Source organism: Dendroctonus ponderosae, unplaced genomic scaffold (genome assembly GCF_020466585.1).
Source record: "Dendroctonus ponderosae isolate FM_Combo_2020 unplaced genomic scaffold, Dpon_F_20191213v2 Dpon_F_20191213_1, whole genome shotgun sequence".
Classification (NCBI taxonomy): Eukaryota; Metazoa; Arthropoda; class Insecta; order Coleoptera; family Curculionidae; genus Dendroctonus; species Dendroctonus ponderosae.
In genome coordinates this window covers 1,842,768-1,862,892 of record NW_026017110.1, presented here as the reverse complement: position 1 = coordinate 1,862,892, position 20,125 = coordinate 1,842,768, and the positions used below count along the sequence as shown (strand labels likewise).

Sequence of the window (20,125 nt, the reverse complement as noted above, 5' to 3'; positions counted from 1 at the left end):
TTAGTGTTAGGCTGTAAAATGTTCATTCGTCGTTGCTGACGACATCCTCTTAAGAGTCGCATCCTTAAAAGAGCTTTTATCTTCCCAAGGAGTTTTGTTGTCTATCAATTCCGTCGGTTTAAACACTACTATTATACGTACTAAAAACGCTGACTGAAATCAGTTTGAGTTGGATTTTCTTTTCACATCTGAAGCCGCAATAAAACGTGCCATCCAAAACAAAAACTGTTTCTTTGCATGATGACGGGTTTAGAATGATTATGTACGAGTTAAATGGAAGTGTTTATAACATGTTATTTAATTAGAGAAACCTGTTGGTCACACATGCAAATCGGGCGGGCAAAATCGCGATAAAACGGTCCAAAGACTAATTACAAACAACTTTTCCCTATCAAGAATCGACGCATTAACGGAAAATTAATTGTAACGAAATGGGCGCACTAATGAACGTATTGGACATATTTTCGCAAACAATCAACGTCTTTTTCTAAAGTAGAAAAAAATGACTTTTAATTAAAAACCCATTTGGTTCGCCATTAGAAAATTCTTGAAATGGTGAGATAAAAAGCCGATGCAAGCGTGACATGTTTGCCGTCGATTCGTTTGCTAGTTTTATCAAATAATAAATATTTTTCGGACCGGATGGCCTAGACCTATAACCACATCGATCACAGTAATCAGAACTAGACCGCAGCCAAACATCAACAGAGCAATTTTGCACAGATATTGGGAATCGGCAACATTATCTATTGGGAGTTATTTCAAGCTACCCAACCACTATCTAAAACAAACATGGTTCCGTGCGCTTTATCTCTCAAATGCGAAGCCAATATCTCTTCGGGGGTTGTTTTTCGAGTCAATAAACGATTAGCAAATCGAGCCGGACATTTGATTGTGGTTAACAAAGAATACTGAATGATTCACTTTTGCTAATGCCTTCAGTGGACCGTTATGTGGGTGAATGGATGCAATTAGTCTAAAGTTGGCAAACAGAGTAATGGCTCTATTGGCCATTGGAATGGGTCAATGATAACAAACTCTCAAGTTAGTTCATGTTCGCACAGCAAACCACACGAATTTGCTCAATGTTTGAGACTCATTGGTATATTTTTTCCAGATTCAGCACACATCAGACAACATGAATCAATCGCAGCAGTACTGTTTGAGATGGAACAACCACCGAGTGAATTTTATAAATGTTTTCCGGGAACTTTTTGAGAACGGAGAATTTACCGATGTGACTTTAGTTTGCGAGGACGGCCATGCGGTCAAAGCCCATCGCCTGATATTGGCAGCTTGCTCCCAATACTTTCAAGTAAGTCCGATTTAAAAAAAAAAAAATTTTTAATTACATTCCGATACATGCACATGTATAAAAAACACAAAATGAAACGGCGTTAAAATTTAGCATTTAGTTTCTATTCAGTTCAAGTTTTGCAAAAATAAATTTCCTCATTATCCAAATCCAAAAAACAATGTTGCGTGACTTGAAAAGTGTAACTGGCCTCCGTATTAATGCACAAACTTGCAATTTTACCACTTTTTATTTTTGCAGAAAATTTTTTTGGACTGGCAACGCAACGATACCACGGTGGTTATACTAAAAGATGTGCGTATCAGCGAACTGAAAGCCATCTTGAACTACATGTACCATGGCGAAGTGAACGTTGCTCAAGAGCAACTAAGTGACTTGCTGAAAGTTGCCGAAACTCTCAAAGTTAAAGGGCTGGTAGAAGAGCGCAGGTAAGTCGCCCCATTGGAAACTGTTGCCGATCAGTTGGTTCAATAAGTGATTGTGCATTACAGAACCTCAAAGCCGCAAAATGAAGAGCCCGCGCTGGATCATTCGCCATCGATCTCATCCTCTAACATTGTGCATAATCCCGCCCATAGCGGCAGTAGCAACGGTTCGCCACCTCATTCTACCAGTAGGATCCACAAACATTCATACAGACCGTATGAGATCAGTCCACCAGAGCACAACTCTAGGCCTATGCATCCGTGGAACAGTCTCAGCTACTTGCCACCACCTCCAGATGTGGTAAGTTTTCAAATGTTGTTCAGTTACTCGCGCTAAAGACAATTTAATATTACTAAATACGAAATCTACTTAATCGTACAAAATAATGATGTAGGTGATGTAACAAACATTCAAAATCCGAATATTTTTCGAGTTACAGTTCATCAAATTTCATTTTTTTTTAATTATTATATTCTGACACGCCTTCGTGACAAAAAGACTAGTAGAAAACCAATTGTGCCATGATATAAAAGATAATGAGCCAATTAATAGGTATGTGTTTTCCACTCGCATTTTCGGTCCATATGTTAGTTATTAACAATTTATTGCAAAAAAGGCGATTTTTGTTTATAACTTTGAAACTAATGGAGCAATCGGAATGCCCTAACGAGATGATTTCTAGAGAAGAAAAATATCTATAAAGTTGTTAGTAGTGTAAATTGTAGTAAAATTGTAAAAATGTAGGTGATGTAACAAACATTCAAAATCTGAATATTTTTCGAGTTACAGTTCATCAAATTTGATTTTTTTTTACTTATTACATTCTGTCACGCCTTCGCGGATCAAAATGAAAACTGATACGAAGTTTTATCTTAGCGATCTTTCTGATAAACATCTGTTTCTCCACTTTACGGTATAAGATGCATATTTTGCGTAAAATTTTGCCACATTTACTTTTGCGTACATGTGCGCAAAAGTCAAACAAATGAACAGTAGAGAAAAGTGCTTCTTTTTGATCATCGCTTCAGATCGAAAAATGGCACTTTTAGATTCATTCGAATAAAGAAACAAATACTTATCCCATTTTAAACAGTTGAAAACACTGGACAAAAATGTGCTCTTTCCACGGCTCGAAAACAGATGCCAAATTTCGCAATTTATAGGAACTATTAATTGTATTGCCGTTCAATTTAGGCTAATTTCACAAGAGAGAATGTGTTGTTAGAAAAACTAAAGCACTTTTCAAATTAGGCTTGCACTTGCCACAACACTTGGTGCATTTTTTGACGAGCATCCGAAAAGCGCTCTGGTTTATTTGCTTTGTTTCATTGGCTCACCAATGTATATCAAAAAATGTATACCAAAAATATCAAACAATGAACGATTCGTTTTTTCCAGGCACCTCATTCTCCGCATCCCAATATAGTCATATCAACGCCATCACCGCAGCACAATAACGCTTACGAAAATATGAACTCCGATATGAGCGCCCTCAAAAGGAAGAAACCGAACAATCACATGATGCAACGCGACACGCCCATCCTGCGGACTGTTCTTGGACAAGGCCAAATGGAGTCTTCTCAGCCCGTCAGCCTGGTGTGCCGTTCGGAAAGCAGCGATGCGCCCGCTAATGAGGAAAGACTTTCGATGGTAAGCAGGCTTCAATCAGCTCGTTGCAATGATCTTCTACATCAAAAAACTGTTGCAGAATATGAAAAACGAGCCCTCAGAAGACGCACAATCGCCGCCCTACGCAGATTTCAACGAACGGATGGCTGTAGGGGACGACAAGTCGAAGCTGAGCATTCCCTCCTCTTCCCCACAGTCGTTCCCCAGGGACGCGAGTACTTGTGGAATATCAGGAATTGCCACATACGTCCCCGCTCAAAACCGTGAATGGAAAAGATACAAACAGTATACGAGAGATGATATATCGGCGGCCATTGATGCAGTGCGGAATGGAATGTCCGCGCTGCAAGCAGCGCGCCTGTACAAAGTTCCCTCGAGGACTTTGTACGATAAAGTGAAGAAGTTGGGCATCACCACCAGCAGGCCCTTCAAGCGAGGATCTAATGGGGGTGTGGTTGGCTACCATTATCCTACCGGCTCGCCCTACAGGAACAATCACCTGAGCGAAGAAGAGGAAACTTTGAATAACAACAAAGCCCTACTGGAGGCGAGCACCTTCCTGCACGACACCATTGACGGGAGTATACCGATGGATGATCGAGCAGCCTTTACAGCGATGGCGGCTGTTGCATTACATGCAGCTACAGGCTGTTCGCTGAGTCCGAATATCAGTCAGAGGCGCAGTCCAAGTTCCAGTCCAACAATGCTCAAGTACAGAGGCCCTAATAGTATGACGCCCCCTGCCATCAATAAAACCGTTAAAATGGAATCGGACGACCATGTGGAGGATCTCTCGATTAACAAAAAGCATGACGTGATGGAATCGCGCGTGATTATGCCCCCCATGACTCAGTTGGCTGCCTTAATGAAGAAAGAGGAAATTGAAGGTAATGGAAACTAAGAGTCAAGGGAATGACGCAAAAAACGTGCAATAATCATGTGGGTGACAGTCGTTCACTCACTGTTAGTTTATAGACCTTAACATTGCATAACCGAGTGCCTGTTTGTTGTATTATAATCAATCGCACTGTATGAGGACCAATGCTCACCAGTTTTGCTACAATAGTTCCTCTTATGGAAACTGAAACTCATAAGACTGATAGATATACTATATGATTTTTATTTTATGAGACTGATGACTTTAATGATACGATGCCAGCAAAATGAATTAGGTCTGCATACTTTGACGACTTCTGCATGTAATCGGCAACATGGCTTTTTTGTTACAAATTTTACGCAAAATTAAAGACGTTTGTTTCACTTTTATTGTTCTGCTGCTACCGCAAACTTTTCAAGTTCCCCCAGTATTTACCTGCTTGCAGCAACATCGGAACATTTTTTTTAGCGAAACATACTGCAATAAATGGTTTTCAACAGCATTTAAACGATTTTTGGATATTGCTTTAAATGGGCCCAAATGAATTAAGGTGACAAGGGAAAAACGAGATTCTCATCAGTATATGTCTGGTACTTACGGATGTGCGTAAGATCGGATGCCACCAAATTTTCGGCTGATTTCAAAAATGTCAATCAAGGCCCCCTATCCTCTACGTTTCTATTAGAATGTAAACCACATTTTTTCCGGAAAATAATTTTTTACCAACATACTGATTAATAAATGGAAAGTGTACAGGGTGGTTCAAATACGACCGTTTTACGTATGTATTTAAAAATGTTTTATCGTGACGAAAAGAAGAGTAGAAAACCAATTGTGCCATGATATGAAAGATAATTAGCCAATTAATAGGTATGTGTTTTCCACTCGCATTTTCGGTCCACATGTTAGTTATTAACAATTTATTGCAAAAAAAGGCGATTTTTGTTTATAACTTTGAAAATAATGGAGCAATCGGAATGCTCCAACGAGATGATTTCCAGAGAAGAAAAATATCTATAAAAATTACAGTTCGAACGCCTCAATCGGATAATTATCTTGTGACAAATTTGAAAAAAACCGAAAAATTGGTTGTTTTTTTTTTAATTCATAGGCCCGCCATTTTTTGAGCTGGAGCGTTAAAGTTTTGTGGGAAAGTAGGGATTGTAATGTTCTTTATATGTACCAAGGCCAGGTGCTGTCGAATAATTAGTTTTCTCAAAATCGCGATTCAAAGTTTGCAGTTCGTCTTTTTATCTATACTATCCTCTACGTTTCTATTAGAATGTAAACCATATTTTTCCGGCAAATAATTTTACCAACATACTGATTAATAAATGGAAAGTGTACAGGGTGGTTCAAATACGACTGTTTTATGAGGGTCGATGTCTCCCAAAAACAAACCGTCTTCATGAGTTTCTGATGTAAGCAAGTGCAGATTTTGGGAGAGGCCAAGCTATCGGTATTTAAAAATGTTTTATCGTGACAAAAAGACTAGTAGGAAGCCAATTGTGCCATGATATAAAAGATAATGAGCCAATTAATAGGTATGTGTTTTCCACTCGCATTTTCGGTCTATATGTTAGTTATTAACAATTTATTGCAAAAAAGGCGATTTTTGTTTATAACTTTGAAACCAATGGAGCAATCGGAATGCCCCAACGAGATGATTTCTAGAGAAGAAAAATATCTATAAAATTACAGTTCGAACGCCTCAATCGGATAAATATCTTGTGACAAATTTGAAAAAAAACCGGAAAATTGGTAGTTTTTTTTAAATTTATAGGCCCGCCATTTTTTAAGCTGGAGCGTTAAAGTTTTGTGGGAAAGTAGGCATTTTAATGTTCTTTATATGTGCCAAGGGCGGGTGCTGTCGAATAATTAGTTTTCTCAAAATCGCGATTCAAAGTTTGTACGTTACCGTAAGTCCGCCTAAAATCAAGAATGAAGAAGAAGGGAAGACAGACAGATAATTTACAAGAATACAAGGAACAACAATTTCAATAATTTTCAATAGCTTAAAAAAACTGCTTATGGTATATTAAAATCGCGCAGAGCTGCCACTACAAATTTAGAGAAAATAAAAACGCTCCCGAGTTAATCGGTTCTTCAAGCGGGTCGCAAGTTAGCCGGTTATTCCCCTCAGCCGTCGTATTAGCTTCCTGAGAATAACACTCCCGAAACACGCACTTGATAATATCCGCAATGACGGAAAATATATAGCTGAGTAAAATTTATTAAAATCTCGAAGTCTGCACTTGTTTACATCAATTTTCACTATCACCCGAAGTAGAGAATCACCCTGTACCTTGGTTGGCCCTGCAGGTATTGCTAAGAAAGGTGCGCCAACATTTTTCTCCCTATCTAAAAATAAGTGTTTTATGTTAAAACAGTCCATTTTTTACACATTGTAATTGTATTGCAATTTTCGAAAACCATTTCATGCAGTAGGTAGATATCGCCCATTTTTAAACTACAGCTAAAATCAAAACAAAGCAGAAACAAAACGTCCGTTAGTGGATATTGCAATTTATCGCGTTAATTTACATTCGAAAAATTCCAAATCGCCGTTTTATTAGAGCTTGTTAGTGGACATACTTGTATAGAAAACAAAAAATATTGACCATTAGTGTCCGAGGTGAAGTAGGAAACTTTCAACATTGATGTGATTTGTCGAGAAACTTTGTATATAATTGAACAGTCAAAATTGGTTTTGGGCTTACGATTAGAAACTTAGCCGTTAATTGATACGCGGTAAGAAGCGACGCCTATGTGAGACGATGAGAAGAGAAACTCAGTTAGAAATGTAGCAACATCCTCAATTATCTAACCAGAAAAAGTACTCACTGAACAGATTGTTTGCCACATTAAAGCATTGCTAGCGTTTTCAATATGTAGTTGTTTAGGTTTTCCTGTTAAGTATAAGGTTTAGGTTGTATCCCCCAAGTTAGTTGTTCTAAGACTGAAGTTTATGTTTAGAGTGAAGCTACCACATTCTTGTTAAAATATTTCAGACAGCGGTATCGTGGACCAGTAATATGAATTATGTAAAACCATGTGCTAGTCCTTTTAAATGTGCCTTTTCCACTACTCTAATAAGCATAATAATAAAAAACAATCTATTAAATGTTACAACATTCCAGTAGATGTATGAAACGAACACTGTTTGTCTGCAATAGCATCCAGGAAATGAGCACTAGCATTTATGATTGGTAGACCTGTACATGTAACTTTTTGCCATTTTAGTTAAGACTGATTATATTTTTATTTGTTGAATATTGTTGTCGAGTATTTTTAGAGTACGGCTTTGTTATAATGTAACTAGATCTCTTCGTAAATAATCAATTGCAATGCGCCTACTTTAGGTGAGAAGACCTAAAACACATCCCAAAAAGTTATCTACCTCAGGAATTAGTTTTTATTTACGCAATCGTTATTTATATGAATTGAATTATACAAGCTGTGTAAAATAGGTCGCTGACATCTATGATTCTAGACAACAAATCGTACCGTATTAAATGTATTTAATTGAATTTATATATATATACTTGATTCGTTGGGCCACTTATATAACCTAAACTGTTTCTCAGTGGAAAAAACCATCAAATACAAGATTTTTAGGCTCTAATTGCCGCAAAGGAATAAGAATGTTGATCGCGATTCTCTCTCTATTAGTGACCCCGTTTTACACTTCAACAGTTTATGTTCTACAATACAGCCGCTGGACTCCAATCCAGATCGAAAACCTCGTTTTAATGATTGTTCAAATTTTATATATATATATTTATACATATTGTATAATTTACTGATAGTTTTATTACGGTTTGAAGCACAAGTGCACAATATGTAAAGCATTTTGCCAATGTAAGTGAATTTAATTAAAAAAAACCATACATATATTTTACCTATGCAGTTTTAATTAATAAACCAGCTATACAGTGTGTCCAGTATAAAATCATGTCTGTCATCAACTTCTTTGAAGTCGGAATAGCAACGGATATACAGGGAAAAAAGAATAAAGTGCGTTTTATAAAATCCTTTACCCGTGAGGGTATGAAATGAGCGTGAGTTTGAAAATAAAGTAAAAAATAATCTAGGCCGACTATGTTCAATGAGGCCGAAGTCAACTTTTGTTTTTCTTATGGGCGCCTTATTGAATTTCTGCATTTTTAAATTCCCCTTTAAATATGCTCTTCCACCATGTATAACATGTTTATCCTCATTCAACATAGTGGGCCTAAATTATTTTTTACTTTATTTTCAAATTCACGCTCATTTCGTATGTTGTTACGCCTAATTAAGTAGTATCATCAGAGATTAGTAGATCTACTAGGTGATCTCTGGTATCATATATTTTGCCTACTCACCCTGTATATGCTTATTTGCCAATCACTGCCTTAAATCGCGAAAGGGGCAACGGCAATGGAATTTTCACTATTTTCTGTATTCTACAAGCACACTGACTCCATCTCACCAACATTGAAACACTTGAAATGGCCAAGAATACAATAAACTTTTTTTTTAGAAACTAATTGAGTTGGATAGAATACATCGACCGGTTTAGTAATGTTAAAAGCAGTCTCGAATCAATTCAAAGAGAAATTACTGTTTTTAAATCCCGAACCGCACGACGTTTAGAACACTATCATTTTTAGATAAGTTTTATATTGTTGAGGCGGATTAATTTTTTTACAAACTTCTTTTTAGGTATTTCGCCCCAAAAATTTTTGTCTTTAAAAAGACAGAATTTCCTCACGTCTTTTATTACAGATGATAGTTCTTGGTTACTTTTTGATAAATAGTTCGTTCTTATTGCGAAATAGGAGCACTATTTATCAATCTGTAATAAAAGACGTGAGGAAATTCAGTCTTTTTTAAAGAAAAATTTTTGAGGCGAAATACCCAAAAAGAAGTTTGTAAAAAATCTATAATTGTTAGTTCCATTAAAACCAAAATGGCGAAGGAAATCTTGACAACCTTCCCTCTAATGCCAGCGCCATCTGCGGGAACTAGTGGCAACCAAAAGACGTAATCTACCATTCCAGGCATCAATTGGCAAAAGTTTGTTGATCTTCGTCGCCGTCACGCAATAAAACAAAGAACGCAACACGATTCGAGCGCGACTAACTCACCCCCTCAATCCAGTGACGTCAGATATCATCCGATTTTCAGTGACATACGATTCGCTGAAATTTGTATGCTGATTGGAAAATTGTTTAGCAAAAAAAAAGGTGATTTCAGTGTTAATTTCGCGAAAATGGCCGAAAATATCGGCGGTTTTAATGCTGCAGACGATTTTAATATGTCCGATCTGGTGGAAATCGATGGTGAGTGATTGTTTTGGTTGGTTTTCGTTGGTTTGTGTTGGACCGCAGTGCCAAACAACCCCAAACCCCGGTGGTTTGCCATAATTATTTATGCATGTTTATTCGTTAGTTTTGGCCTCAAGTTATTAGCAAAGTTGAGTTAATTGTTTAAAGCTTTGCGGTTTTTTCCTTGGGTAGTTTTCGATTTGATCTGAAACCAGAAGCGGTTATGCGAAGGCAACTTTAAGGGTGGAACGCACTTGGGATCGTTCTTTGCAAAGGGGGATTTCGGGCTATTTGCATTCCTATTTTGGATAGTACTGTTTTTGGAAATGGCATACTGGCGTGGTTAAATGAGGAATATTAGCTAAAGCAGGATTCCTTTCAGCGTAAAGAGGAAAAAGATGGGCATTTTGTTCGTAACAAATATTCATGCGTCACTAAAATAACAAATCTTTTTGGTAATTAGGTACCCATATAGATCTGCCCCGTTTAGCTTTCGGTAACAAAACTACTCACATTGTAGTTTGTCCCATGCCCAGCACTTTTTATTATTATGTTTAAGTAGGTTAAAAAAGCCGGTTTTAGCCAAAATTGCAATGTTTTGTGTCGGAAAATATGCTTGACGAAACGAGGGAAATACACAGAGCAAACGCTATTGAAAGAATTTTTGACTGCGATAGAGAAAAGTAGTATAAAAATTACTGTTTCTTTCTTCTGAAATGCTCTTTAAAACTGCCATTTGAACATTGAGTCGCCCCTGCGGAGTCAAGCACATGACCTGCTTGGCGACATGCATAAAAGTTCCTCCGCCGTCATCGGTTTTGGAGTCTTCCGTATAGATAAACTGAAACTTCTGCAAATGATCCCTCTTTCAACCAGCTCATCCGTTGAGCAAAAGGGTTCTGAATCAACACTACCGGTCTTATCCTTGTTTACGTCCACTACAACAGCAAAAATACGCTTATTTATAGTCAGGAGCTTAAAGACTGACATGAAGAAGTATCAAAATGCGGTTTTTGACCACTTTTTAACATTAATATCATGATATTGCGTATATTACTTCAAAATATGGGCCTTTAAAAAAAAACTTATTATTTACTTCAATCAAATTAATCAATTTCACCTTTCATTCCAGATATAATAAAAAATGAGTTATTTGAACAAGAATTGTTGTCCCACCTGGACGAATTCCCCATCGATTTCGACTTGGAAGGCATGAAAAACGACGCATTTTTGAACCCGGAAGCACTGTCCTCAAATGATAGTGCCTATCAGAGTGATTCGCCTTTCAGTGTAGCCGTTTCACCTCAACTGTCGCCCGACTATCGCCAACAGCCGCGCTACCAGCTTGTAAATCCTCCGACGCTTCCTCAAAGTACCGCCGCCATAAATCAACCTCCACAAACCGTCATAATATCGTCGGCTGCGGTGCCTCAAAACCCTTCTCATGTTGTGTACAGCACTTTGCCTATTCATACGAATCAGCACATCATCGTCCAACAGCAATCAATGCCCAGCAAGAAGAAATCAAGTGCTAAGCAGCAGAGCAGCACAGGGCCGATGATTATCCAGAATGTTGGAAACTTGTCCGCCGATCAGGTTGCTCCAGTGGTGTTACAGGTTGTAGAAGCGGTTTGCCGGTTGGAGGCTTTCGTTATGAACTCTCCATATGTTTCAGGCTAAACTGATTACATCGGAGAGTAGTTTGGCGAGTGCCCCAGTCATGTACACTACCGCCAGTCCATCTTCATCTCTGCACACTTTACTCGGCAACCCCCAAATACTCACCACAGCCGGAATACCCGTTAGGATCGATTCGGAAAATAAGGTAGTACATAGAATATTTCATCTTAAAAACTACTACTACTCAACTTTAGGTGGCAATAAACCGAATGCCACCAGTCAAGGAGGTGAAAGTGAAGGAAGTGAAAAGAAGCGCACACAATGCCATAGAAAGAAAGTACCGGACAAGCATCAATGACAAAATCGTCGAACTTAAAAACATTGTTGTGGGAGAGGAAGCAAAGGTGAGTAACTTGACCAGCAAACTTTCCCCATTCCTCACCTTGTTCTGGAAATCTAGTTGAACAAGTCGGCGATTCTTCGAAAAACCATCGACTATATCCGGTTTTTGCAAAACTCCAACGCCAGATTGAAAGAGGAAAACATGGCCCTTAAAATGTCGACCACCCAAAATACCCTCAAAGGCCTGCTCACTAATAACGTTAACTACGATCCAGAAGATACGCCGCCTCATTCGGATGTTTCATCCGAGCATTCATCGCCTTCTAGCCCGGAATTCTCCACCATGGTTAAAGATGATAGCGATGATGAGGTAAGTTCAACCTCAAGCCCCCAACCAGTTGAATCAACAACAATTAATTTCAGGTATTGCCCAATTCCAAAGGAATGCTGGACCATTCCAGGCTGACTTTGTGCATTTTCATGTTAGCCATGGTGGCTTTCAATCCGTTTGGTTTCGCGTTGAAAAAAATTTCTAGCGCTGAAAGCATCAGCATTCCCGGCGGAAGGTCTATGCTAGCATGTACGCTTCAACTTTAAATTTCTCTGGGAATCGTTTAGTTAATAAGGTCGGTTTTAGGGAACGAGCGGCAAACTGTGTCATTTTTTCCTTCATCTCTCATGCTGTGGATTGTAAATATCCTGATTTTATGGTTCTGTCTGGTGAAAATGTTTGTCCATGGCGATCCGATATTATCCCAAAAATCCAGAGAAGCCAACAAGTACTGGATCCACCGGAAACAGGCTGATATTCATCTCCTTGAGGTGAGGACGGTTTTACACGACAGAGTGATTGATTGTGTGACACCCATGTGTTCGTAGGGCGATAAATTCGGGGCGAAACAAGAACTTCTGCGGGCCTTGCAAGCATTTGGCATAACTTTGCCCACCAGTCGGTTGGAATTGTTCTTGTGCTTCTTTTGGCAACTGTTTAGACAAGTCATGCATAGGCTATGGATTGGACGCTATTTATCCAGGCGAGCTGGCGGTTTTTATATGAACGGGTAAGTGAGGTCTGAGCCAGCCCGACTCGTTAGGAGAAATCCAGAATTTCTAGGCATAAGAGATTCGAATGCAAGTCGTCCTGCCAACAGCTGGCCTTAGTGTTCAACGACCTACATAAGGTCCAGCTAATGCAAGGCCCTGAGGAAGCGTGCCATTTATTCGGATTAACCACCTCACTGAATGCTCTCAACCTTGCAGAAGCTGCCAAAGGCCGAATAAAGCCGGCAGATATGATCGACATTTACATCGGAGTAGCTTTGCGAGTCAAAGCCAGTTTGCCCGGATTTTTCCACATTGTTTCTAAGTAAGTAGTAACATATTAGTTGATAAGCTTCTTTTATAATGAACTTTTTAGATACTACTTGGGCCTGGCAAAGCTTGCTTCGATCAACTCTTGCGACCCGATACCGCTGAGACTCAAATGGCTGTTTACGCCCTACGGCTACAAATTCATGTTGTCCTTCAAGTTTTCTGAGCAGTACAAGTCGAAGAAGCTGCCCTTTACTAGACTAGGAAACAATGTGGATCCTCTTATTCAACTAATGAAGGCAAGTGCTTTGCAGCTGTAAGCGCGTGGGGCCTCAGTGTCTAATTTCCCGCAGATATACCACGAGCATCTGTTAGAAAAGGCTTTATCAATTCTGGTATCTCCCGGTCAGAAAAGCGAACTGAGTCAGGATAAGAAAACCGACTTGAACGACGCGCTGACTTATCTGGAATTGTTGAACGACAATACCACAGTTGAGGCAGCCACGGTTTTCCAGAAAAGCTCTACATGTACGTTACCGGTTTCCTATTCGCTTCCCAAATTAAGGGCTTCTTGTTCGTTAGCTTACAAAGACCATGTTGCTGAATGGTGGGCGACCTTCATATCCATAGCCTGTTATTGGCTGTTGCAAGAAGAGGACAATGCTGCGAAGCTGTACAAGAAGCTGGAAAATGTGCCGGAAGCTTTAACCTCCCTTAACGATCCTCTTCCGAAGGCGGTTTTAGCAGCGTATATGGCGCGAAGGAGATATTTAACCATGAGTTTGAAGACGTCTCCAAAGCAAATCGAGCAACAGTGCGAGTACGCCAGTCAATTGTTGGCGGACAGTTTAACTTACAGCAGTTGCAAGAAGGAGGATAGTTTGATCTTGGTAAGTTTGATCTGGATTTAGTGGCATTACAGGAATTGAAGAATAAACCAGTATTAGTAACATTAGTGCATTGTAGTTGCATTGCATGTTATCTCGAAGTGCAGTGTTTCTTCAGTGCAATTAATGTTCCTAAAACAGTCAGCGTTCAGCGTCAGTTTGTAAATTTCAATGAATTCATTAATTTGGTAATAAGGAAGCTTTGAGGGAAATGGTTGAGCAATTCTACTTTTAACCGTATTAACTCTTCCAGTTATCGCAGTTAGTCGTATGTGACTGGCTATTGGAGACCAAAACCTCGCTTTGGGAAGATTGCGTGGAGGATGGCGCAAAGCCCCCCGCTTCCAACAATTGCATGTCGTCCTTCAATAAGGACTTAGCTTCGCTTCGATCCCTCACTCAGCATTTGCCAGTAAGTTACTAAATCGAGTAAATTCGCAAAATGCAACAGCTTCTGTCGTATTTTTAGTTTGCTTTGTCAAGAGTGTTTCTATATGAAGCCACGTTGAGACTGATGGCGGGTGCAGCTCCGGGCAGAACCCAGCAACTGTTGGACAGAAGTCTTCGACACAGACATGGAAAATCTTCCATTATCTGTGGAAAGAGTAAGTTTGGCGCTGTACTGAAGGCTGATTTTTTCATTTTTTAATTTTTCCAGGTGATAAAGGTAATCAGGAAATGGGCAGCGATAGACAGCACGCCACTGCGTTGTATATGGCCTGCAAGCACCTTCCTGGTCAGTTGCTTTCGTCGCCAGGCGAAAGAGCGGGCATGTTAGTGGAGGCCGCCAAAACTCTGGAACGAATTGGCGATCAGAAACAGTTGCAGGATTGTTATAAGTTGATGAAAACCTTAGGCACGAATGCGGTTATTACTAATTAAGTAGTAGAAAGCTGTGAGCGGAATACAAGACTAAAGTGATTAAGTTTGCAGATAGTTGATATCGGTAAGTTGTTTTTATTTATTAGATCCAGAATTTTTTATATTGAACTTTGACGTATGTTGTACTATATTAAGGGATTTTTGAATAAAAATCCGTTTGATCTGATTTTAACCAAATCCTGCCATATAAATGATTTGCCGATCATCCACCAATGAGTTGTACTCCATAACAGGTTTTCTTGCACATCTTATCAATAAACTCCTTGATCAACTGGATTCAGAATCTATTAAAACTACTTCTTGGCCAACTTTTTAACCAATTTCAAAACAGTAACCACAGCCTGAGTGGAGGACAGTAGTTTCTCGGCATGAGTCTTCACATCAACAGTCGGTGCAATGCGAAAAGTTGCAGCGTTTCCTTTCAGGGCCTGCAACAGATACATATGTTTTTTTAATTTACTTTTAATGCTTCGTCCAATCGCACCAGCATTGCATCCTCGTCCGTAGTATCATCTCCAGCAAATATCACTTTCACATTTCCCTTCCACTTGTTTGCGCCGAAGTGTCTATCCAGAATAAGCAGAGCTACGCTCCCTTTGTTCCACTCGACCTTAGGGCGAGCTTCCAAAGCCATATGAGCATTCCCCACTTTGAAGCCTGCCTTTTCTATGATTTGTCGAGCGGTGTTTTCGATCTCGGTCCGTTTTTCTTCGGGAGTTGCACGAAAGTGGAACGTTAAAGATGCCCCTTTGTTCTCGATCCAGGCACCATCTCGCACTACTGATTGCTCCAAGTTTGCGATTAGTTGCTTCACTTGGTTGCTGAATTCGGTCGGAAGTTGGTGAACGTATTTGGTTCCATCTGGATAAATCACTTCTAGTCCATGGTTGCCTGCATAGACAATGTTGTCTATGCCGACCTAAAATAAAATGTTGGGTGCACGGAACTGGATGTTTTTAGCGTTACCATTTGCTTAACGTTGTCAGTATTTCTTCCGGAAATTATTGCCAAAAATATGTTAGGAACTGCGGATAAATCTTCCAGTAACGCTTTGGTTTCAAGGGGAATTGTTGCCAGGTCGGGATGGGCTACTATGGGACTCAAAGTTCCATCGTAATCCAATAATAGGGCGATTTGTTTTGCGTCTTTGAGATATCTGGAATCGGGCTATGAAAGTCTACAGTTCTGTGGATGGTGATTGCAAAAAGGAGGCTGGCTTACTGTGTTAAATGGTCCTCAAAATCGTCAAAACTCCGCCTATTTCCGCAACTCTCCATTTGGTTGTTTTTCAATTAACGCTGCTAGGTTTAACACACGTCCTGCCACGTCCGCTTTCACTAAAGTACTGAAAAACAGCTGATTTTTAAGCTAAAAGTGGACAGTTACGCATAGCCATGTTGCCAATCCGTGTTAGTGTGTTTAAAGAAAAACAGTTGTAATCCGTAAAATTTAAAATTTCTGGGTCAATAGTGGGTGCACAATCAAGACACAAGGAATTTTTTGAAAAAATTCACCAGCTACTCGGGGAATTCAAATGCTACAAGCTTCTGCTGGCATACAGTTTTCTTTCAAGCCGGAATTAAAATATCAGTTGATAAATTATTGCGTAAATTCGGGCCAGAAACATCCACAAGACGTGTTTTGGAATTGATAAGCCGCGAATTGTTTTCTGCAGCTAAAGCTACGTAATTTAGGTCGTCAATAACAAGCCAATTTTTCCACGTGCCAAAGACTAATAAAACACCGTAACAACATGGTATACTCTATTAGGATCACTTACTTACGAACAAAATTAAGAATATCAAAGTGAAAAACCATACTTAAACTAAACTAGGGGTAAATCCTACTAGATACACTTGGTATGGGATTTGCCATAATTTCCACCGCAATGAGCGTGGGGCAAATCGAGAACACTCTTAAAAACACTGTAAATCGATTGGGATCAAAAAATATTCATTTTTAGAATAGGTCACTACTATACTTTGGTGTCCAGAAATTAAAGCTAAAGGTAACGTTCTAGAAAATAAATATATTGCGTACGGCTAAGTTGAAATTTGTGCAATTAACACAATAATCAGTCTACAGAATTGAAGGGCCTGACTGGCCTTCTTACAGTTTAGAAAATTAAGAGTAAATTAATCCGAAAAAAACTTCACAAACGCTATGTTTACATATTTACAATTGAAAGGAATCCACACCGCTACAGTATTACAGATAAGCTAGGACATTTTTTTAATTTCTCGGCTTTAATGGTTTCCCCTCTCTGTAGACAACGTGGTGTATCGATCACAAATAAAATGCTATAAATCTAATGGGAATTATTCGAATTGTTTGGCAGGGCCAGAGTATTTGATAGTCGGTTAGGAGATGGTGGGCTCGAACCTGCCGGAACCTGCAACAACATCAATCATCATTTAGTGTTGTTTCACTCAACCGACTTCATCAACTACCTGCATAGACATTTCAATTTGGACCGCTGATGTGACCGACTTAGCCAGGGAGTTTCTCCGGTAGTTGTTGGGGTCGATGGAGGGTTTCCTTCGACTTAGATGTCGTTCCACCCACTTCAGCATCGTTAGCACTGAATCAGTTGACGGTAAACGGCGTTCAGCCGAAGTTTTGATAATATGCGAGGAAGTAACCCGGAACGTGGCGGCCATTCCCTTCAAAGCCTGAAAAAGCGCTGTTATTCCTACACATTCAGATGTTGGCCTTTGCTACTCACCAGCATGGCGTCTTCATCAGTGGCGTCGTCGCCAACGTAGATGATTCGAATTCTCTCGCTCCAGTCCACTCCGAAAGCCGTTCTGAGGATGTAGATCGAAGCTCTGCCTTTATTCCACTGCACTGGAGGCTTCGCCTCTATAGCACAATGTGCTTTGCCCACTATAAATCCCGCATCTTCAATCATTTTGCGTGCTTGCGACTCCAAGTCCGCCCTACATAAGGCAACGTTTCAAAATGGAATATTCTACGAATCAATCGGTGCTCACCTTAAATGATGGGGTGTCTCCCTGAAATGGAATGTGAGTAGAGCTCCTTTGTTTTCGACCCAGGCGCCGTCCCTGCAAACTGTCTCTTGCAACTGCCTCATCAACTCGCCGACTTTGTTGTGGAACTCTGTGGGCATCGGATGGACGAACTTGGTGCCATCCGGATGAAGAATCTCTAAACCGTGGTTGCCTGCATAGGTTATTCCTTCAATCCCAACCTGCAATTGGACCATTACTCATGTCCCCAAAACACCCCCAGTAGGTTACTTGCCATTTGTTTCACGTTTTCCACATTTCTTCCGCTCACTATAGCGATGTACACATCCGAGAGGTTGGACAGTCGCTCCAGCACTTTCTTGGTCTCGGCAGGAATAATGGCCAAGTCCGGATGAGGCGCGATTGGTGCCAATGTGCCATCGTAGTCGAGCAATAGAGCCAGCTTGAGGGAGTTGCCAATATACCTGCGATGGGGTTTTGTTGTTTAGCCCCTGGACACAGCGGCGGACGGCTAAACCCCACACTCACTTTGCTAGATATTCATCGAAATCGTCCAAAGTGACAGCTGGCATTAGAATGGAACCGACTTCGTCGTGATCGTCTTGAGTTTGGAGGGACCCCATTGCACTCAGAAAGCTCTTCGTCCAGTAGTTGACGTCGTTCAATTTCTCTCTCCTTCTTAAGTAGTTCATTCGGAGAATTCGCTCATCTTCCGGCATGGTGAGTGCCCTGGAATGTCCACAGTTCATTGATTTATAATCAGGGAGGTTTAGTCTGGTAGGACGCGATGTTCTTGGAGCATTTAATTTTGTGACCGAAAAAGCGTCTGCGTATAATACGCTTTTTTTTTTAGCAGAAGTTTCATGGACGCGCCTCGTATAATATTAAAAGAACACACGGTTCTAAACGATTTTTGTCTGCAAATACGGTGCTAGTGAGTGAACCAAGTGAAGTGCCCAGTGTTATAGAGATGAAGGCGTGCAAACCGCCTGGACTTCCTAAGAAGACTGTAGCTGAAACAATGATGTAGAACTGACCTATGAATAATTTCCGAAGCATCGTCGATTTCATAGGGGTTGCAAATTAAAGCTTCATGCATAGTTTCGCCGGCTCCGGCAAAGGGTGAAACGATCAGCACCCCAGGGGGGATGTTGATTTGGCAGGCGACAAACTCTTTGGCCACCAGATTCATTCCGTCCCTTAAAGGAGTGACTAAACCGACAGCGGCATCTCGATAGAACGCTGCCAGTTCGTTTTGCGACAAGCTGCCATAGATGTACCTGAAAGGAACACAGCTGATTGAACACCCATCGATGGTAGGGGTAGGTTTGTTACCTAATGGGTGACCAGTTCGGTGTGGTGAACCGGCCATTGATCCGCCCAACCAGTTGGTCCATTTCCTCCTTCAATTCTTGATACTCCTTAACGTCCGTCCGGGAGGGCACGGAGATTTGCAGCAGCGAAACCTTTTCCAGATGTTCGGGAAATTTTTCCAACAGCTTCTCGAACGCTAACAGTCTGTGCACTAAGCCTTTGGTATAATCCAGCCTGTCTACTCCTAGGATGATTTGCTGGTTCGTCGATAGGAGCTTGGGCGCCTTCTCGGCCAGCTCGACGAACCGCTCGAACGGAATACCGATCGGGAGTGGGCGCACCCTGACTGTGCGCCCACCATGCTCGACCAGCAGATTCTTCCTATCCACTCGGCAGCCCAAGTTTCTTTGGCAACAGTCGACAAAGTTCAAACAGTAGTCGGTAATGTGGAAGCCGATCATGTCGCAGGCGAGCATTCCCTGCAGGATTTCGTCGGACCACGGGAATAGCCGAAAGATGTCCCATGGAGGGAATGGAATGTGTAGGAAAAATCCCAGCTTGCATGGGATTCCTTCGTCTTCTGCATACTGGAACGCAACAAGAGTTAGAATCCAAGTTAGTTGGAACTTGGAATGGTTTACCCAAAGACATTAATAAATTGACCAAGCTAGTCATTCATAAATCCCGATTTGTTTGGGTCCAACATTAAATTCTATCCATCGGCGATTTATCAATGAAAAACAGGTGGTATGGATAAAATAGGTACCGACGCATGTTTTATAGACAGTAGAATTAATCCTCGCTCGCCTGGCCACTAGCCATCGGCATAGTAAATATTTATTTTAATTAATTTATTGTGACAATAAAATATTTTTTGATTTTCTACCTTCATATCTTCATTACATGCTTGAAGGTTGACACAATCATTACATTGAAAAACTATTTGAAATATCTGAAACCCGTGGAAATGAATATCTCTTTTAATTGTCGCCTATGTTAATTGAAAATTATACTATGAAGGAAATAGGCAAAAAGGGGGTATTCGACTGTATAAATAATGCGAAAATTAACTGAAACTTTTCAATAATAATAAATTTAAGATATAATAATAACAGGAAAATAAACAAAAGAAAAATATTTTTTTAGATTTTTGAAGGTTTTTTACTATTTGATTTCCCTATGATTTTCTAATTAATGGTAAAATCAGAAGATTTCGGAAATAT

The 20,125-nt window shown here is 40.1% G+C and overlaps 4 protein-coding genes across 5 annotated transcripts in view; 2 read left to right on the top strand and 2 right to left on the bottom strand.

Moving 5' to 3' along the window:
* The first annotated feature begins 751 nt into the window (after positions 1-751).
* LOC109538802 lies at positions 752-8,148 on the top strand. Its single transcript, XM_019906187.2, has 5 exons — positions 752-1,315; positions 1,556-1,743; positions 1,807-2,041; positions 3,140-3,391; positions 3,450-8,148. Exons 1-5 carry the CDS (start codon positions 1,139-1,141, stop codon positions 4,269-4,271), a joined length of 1,674 nt encoding a protein of 557 aa, XP_019761746.2. The 5' UTR covers positions 752-1,138; the 3' UTR covers positions 4,272-8,148.
* Positions 8,149-9,380: 1,232 nt separating this feature from the next.
* On the top strand, positions 9,381-14,775 carry LOC109538803 (sterol regulatory element-binding protein 1). Of its 2 annotated transcripts, XM_019906189.2 has the most exons (15): positions 9,381-9,571; positions 10,689-11,173; positions 11,232-11,381; positions 11,431-11,580; positions 11,637-11,888; positions 11,942-12,098; positions 12,156-12,340; positions 12,398-12,579; positions 12,633-12,884; positions 12,936-13,128; positions 13,183-13,357; positions 13,412-13,719; positions 13,970-14,128; positions 14,186-14,321; positions 14,375-14,775. In XM_019906189.2, the coding sequence occupies exons 1-15, from the start codon at positions 9,442-9,444 to the stop codon at positions 14,596-14,598; spliced, it is 3,138 nt and encodes a 1,045-aa protein (XP_019761748.2). In that variant the 5' UTR covers positions 9,381-9,441; the 3' UTR covers positions 14,599-14,775. The 2 variants fall into 2 exon arrangements, with proteins under 2 accessions (XP_019761748.2, XP_019761747.2); XM_019906188.2 differs by having other exon boundaries at positions 13,183-13,719.
* LOC109538806 (probable trehalose-phosphate phosphatase 4) lies at positions 14,638-16,170 on the bottom strand. Its single transcript, XM_019906191.2, has 4 exons — positions 15,820-16,170; positions 15,565-15,754; positions 15,083-15,517; positions 14,638-15,026 (listed from the first exon to the last, which is right to left on the bottom strand). Exons 1-4 carry the CDS (start codon positions 15,873-15,875, stop codon positions 14,892-14,894), a joined length of 816 nt encoding a protein of 271 aa, XP_019761750.1. The 5' UTR covers positions 15,876-16,170; the 3' UTR covers positions 14,638-14,891.
* A 178-nt stretch (positions 16,171-16,348) lies between these two features.
* The window catches only part of LOC109538805 (alpha,alpha-trehalose-phosphate synthase [UDP-forming]), a gene marked incomplete at its 5' end in the record, with an annotated part of 24,835 nt that continues 21,058 nt past the window's right edge, over positions 16,349-20,125 (bottom strand). Inside the window, 8 exon segments of the mRNA XM_048670536.1 lie at positions 16,349-16,990; positions 17,049-17,270; positions 17,324-17,537; positions 17,592-17,809; positions 17,863-18,052; positions 18,117-18,317; positions 18,626-18,868; positions 18,924-19,489. Coding sequence (XP_048526493.1) covers positions 16,907-16,990; positions 17,049-17,270; positions 17,324-17,537; positions 17,592-17,809; positions 17,863-18,052; positions 18,117-18,317; positions 18,626-18,868; positions 18,924-19,489 — 1,938 coding nt within the window.

Excerpts from the sequence above, each read along its gene's own strand:
- LOC109538802 (XM_019906187.2), top strand. The coding sequence starts at position 1,139 with ATGAATCAATCGCAGCAGTACTGTTTGAGATGGAACAACCACCGAGTG. Across the intron at positions 1,744-1,806 it reads GGGCTGGTAGAAGAGCGCAG|AACCTCAAAGCCGCAAAATG; the intron begins GTAAGTCGCCCC and ends TGTGCATTACAG. Across the intron at positions 2,042-3,139 it reads TGCCACCACCTCCAGATGTG|GCACCTCATTCTCCGCATCC; the intron begins GTAAGTTTTCAA and ends CGTTTTTTCCAG.
- LOC109538803 (XM_019906188.2), top strand. The coding sequence starts at position 9,442 with ATGCTGATTGGAAAATTGTTTAGCAAAAAAAAAGGTGATTTCAGTGTT. Across the intron at positions 11,382-11,430 it reads GGATCGATTCGGAAAATAAG|GTGGCAATAAACCGAATGCC; the intron begins GTAGTACATAGA and ends ACTCAACTTTAG. Across the intron at positions 13,720-13,969 it reads AGGAGGATAGTTTGATCTTG|TTATCGCAGTTAGTCGTATG; the intron begins GTAAGTTTGATC and ends TAACTCTTCCAG.
- LOC109538806 (XM_019906191.2), bottom strand. The coding sequence starts at position 15,875 with ATGGAGAGTTGCGGAAATAGGCGGAGTTTTGACGATTTTGAGGACCAT. Across the intron at positions 15,755-15,819 it reads TTTGAGGACCATTTAACACA|ATATCTCAAAGACGCAAAAC; the intron begins GTAAGCCAGCCT and ends GCCCGATTCCAG. Across the intron at positions 15,027-15,082 it reads CGGACGAGGATGCAATGCTG|GCCCTGAAAGGAAACGCTGC; the intron begins GTGCGATTGGAC and ends TATCTGTTGCAG.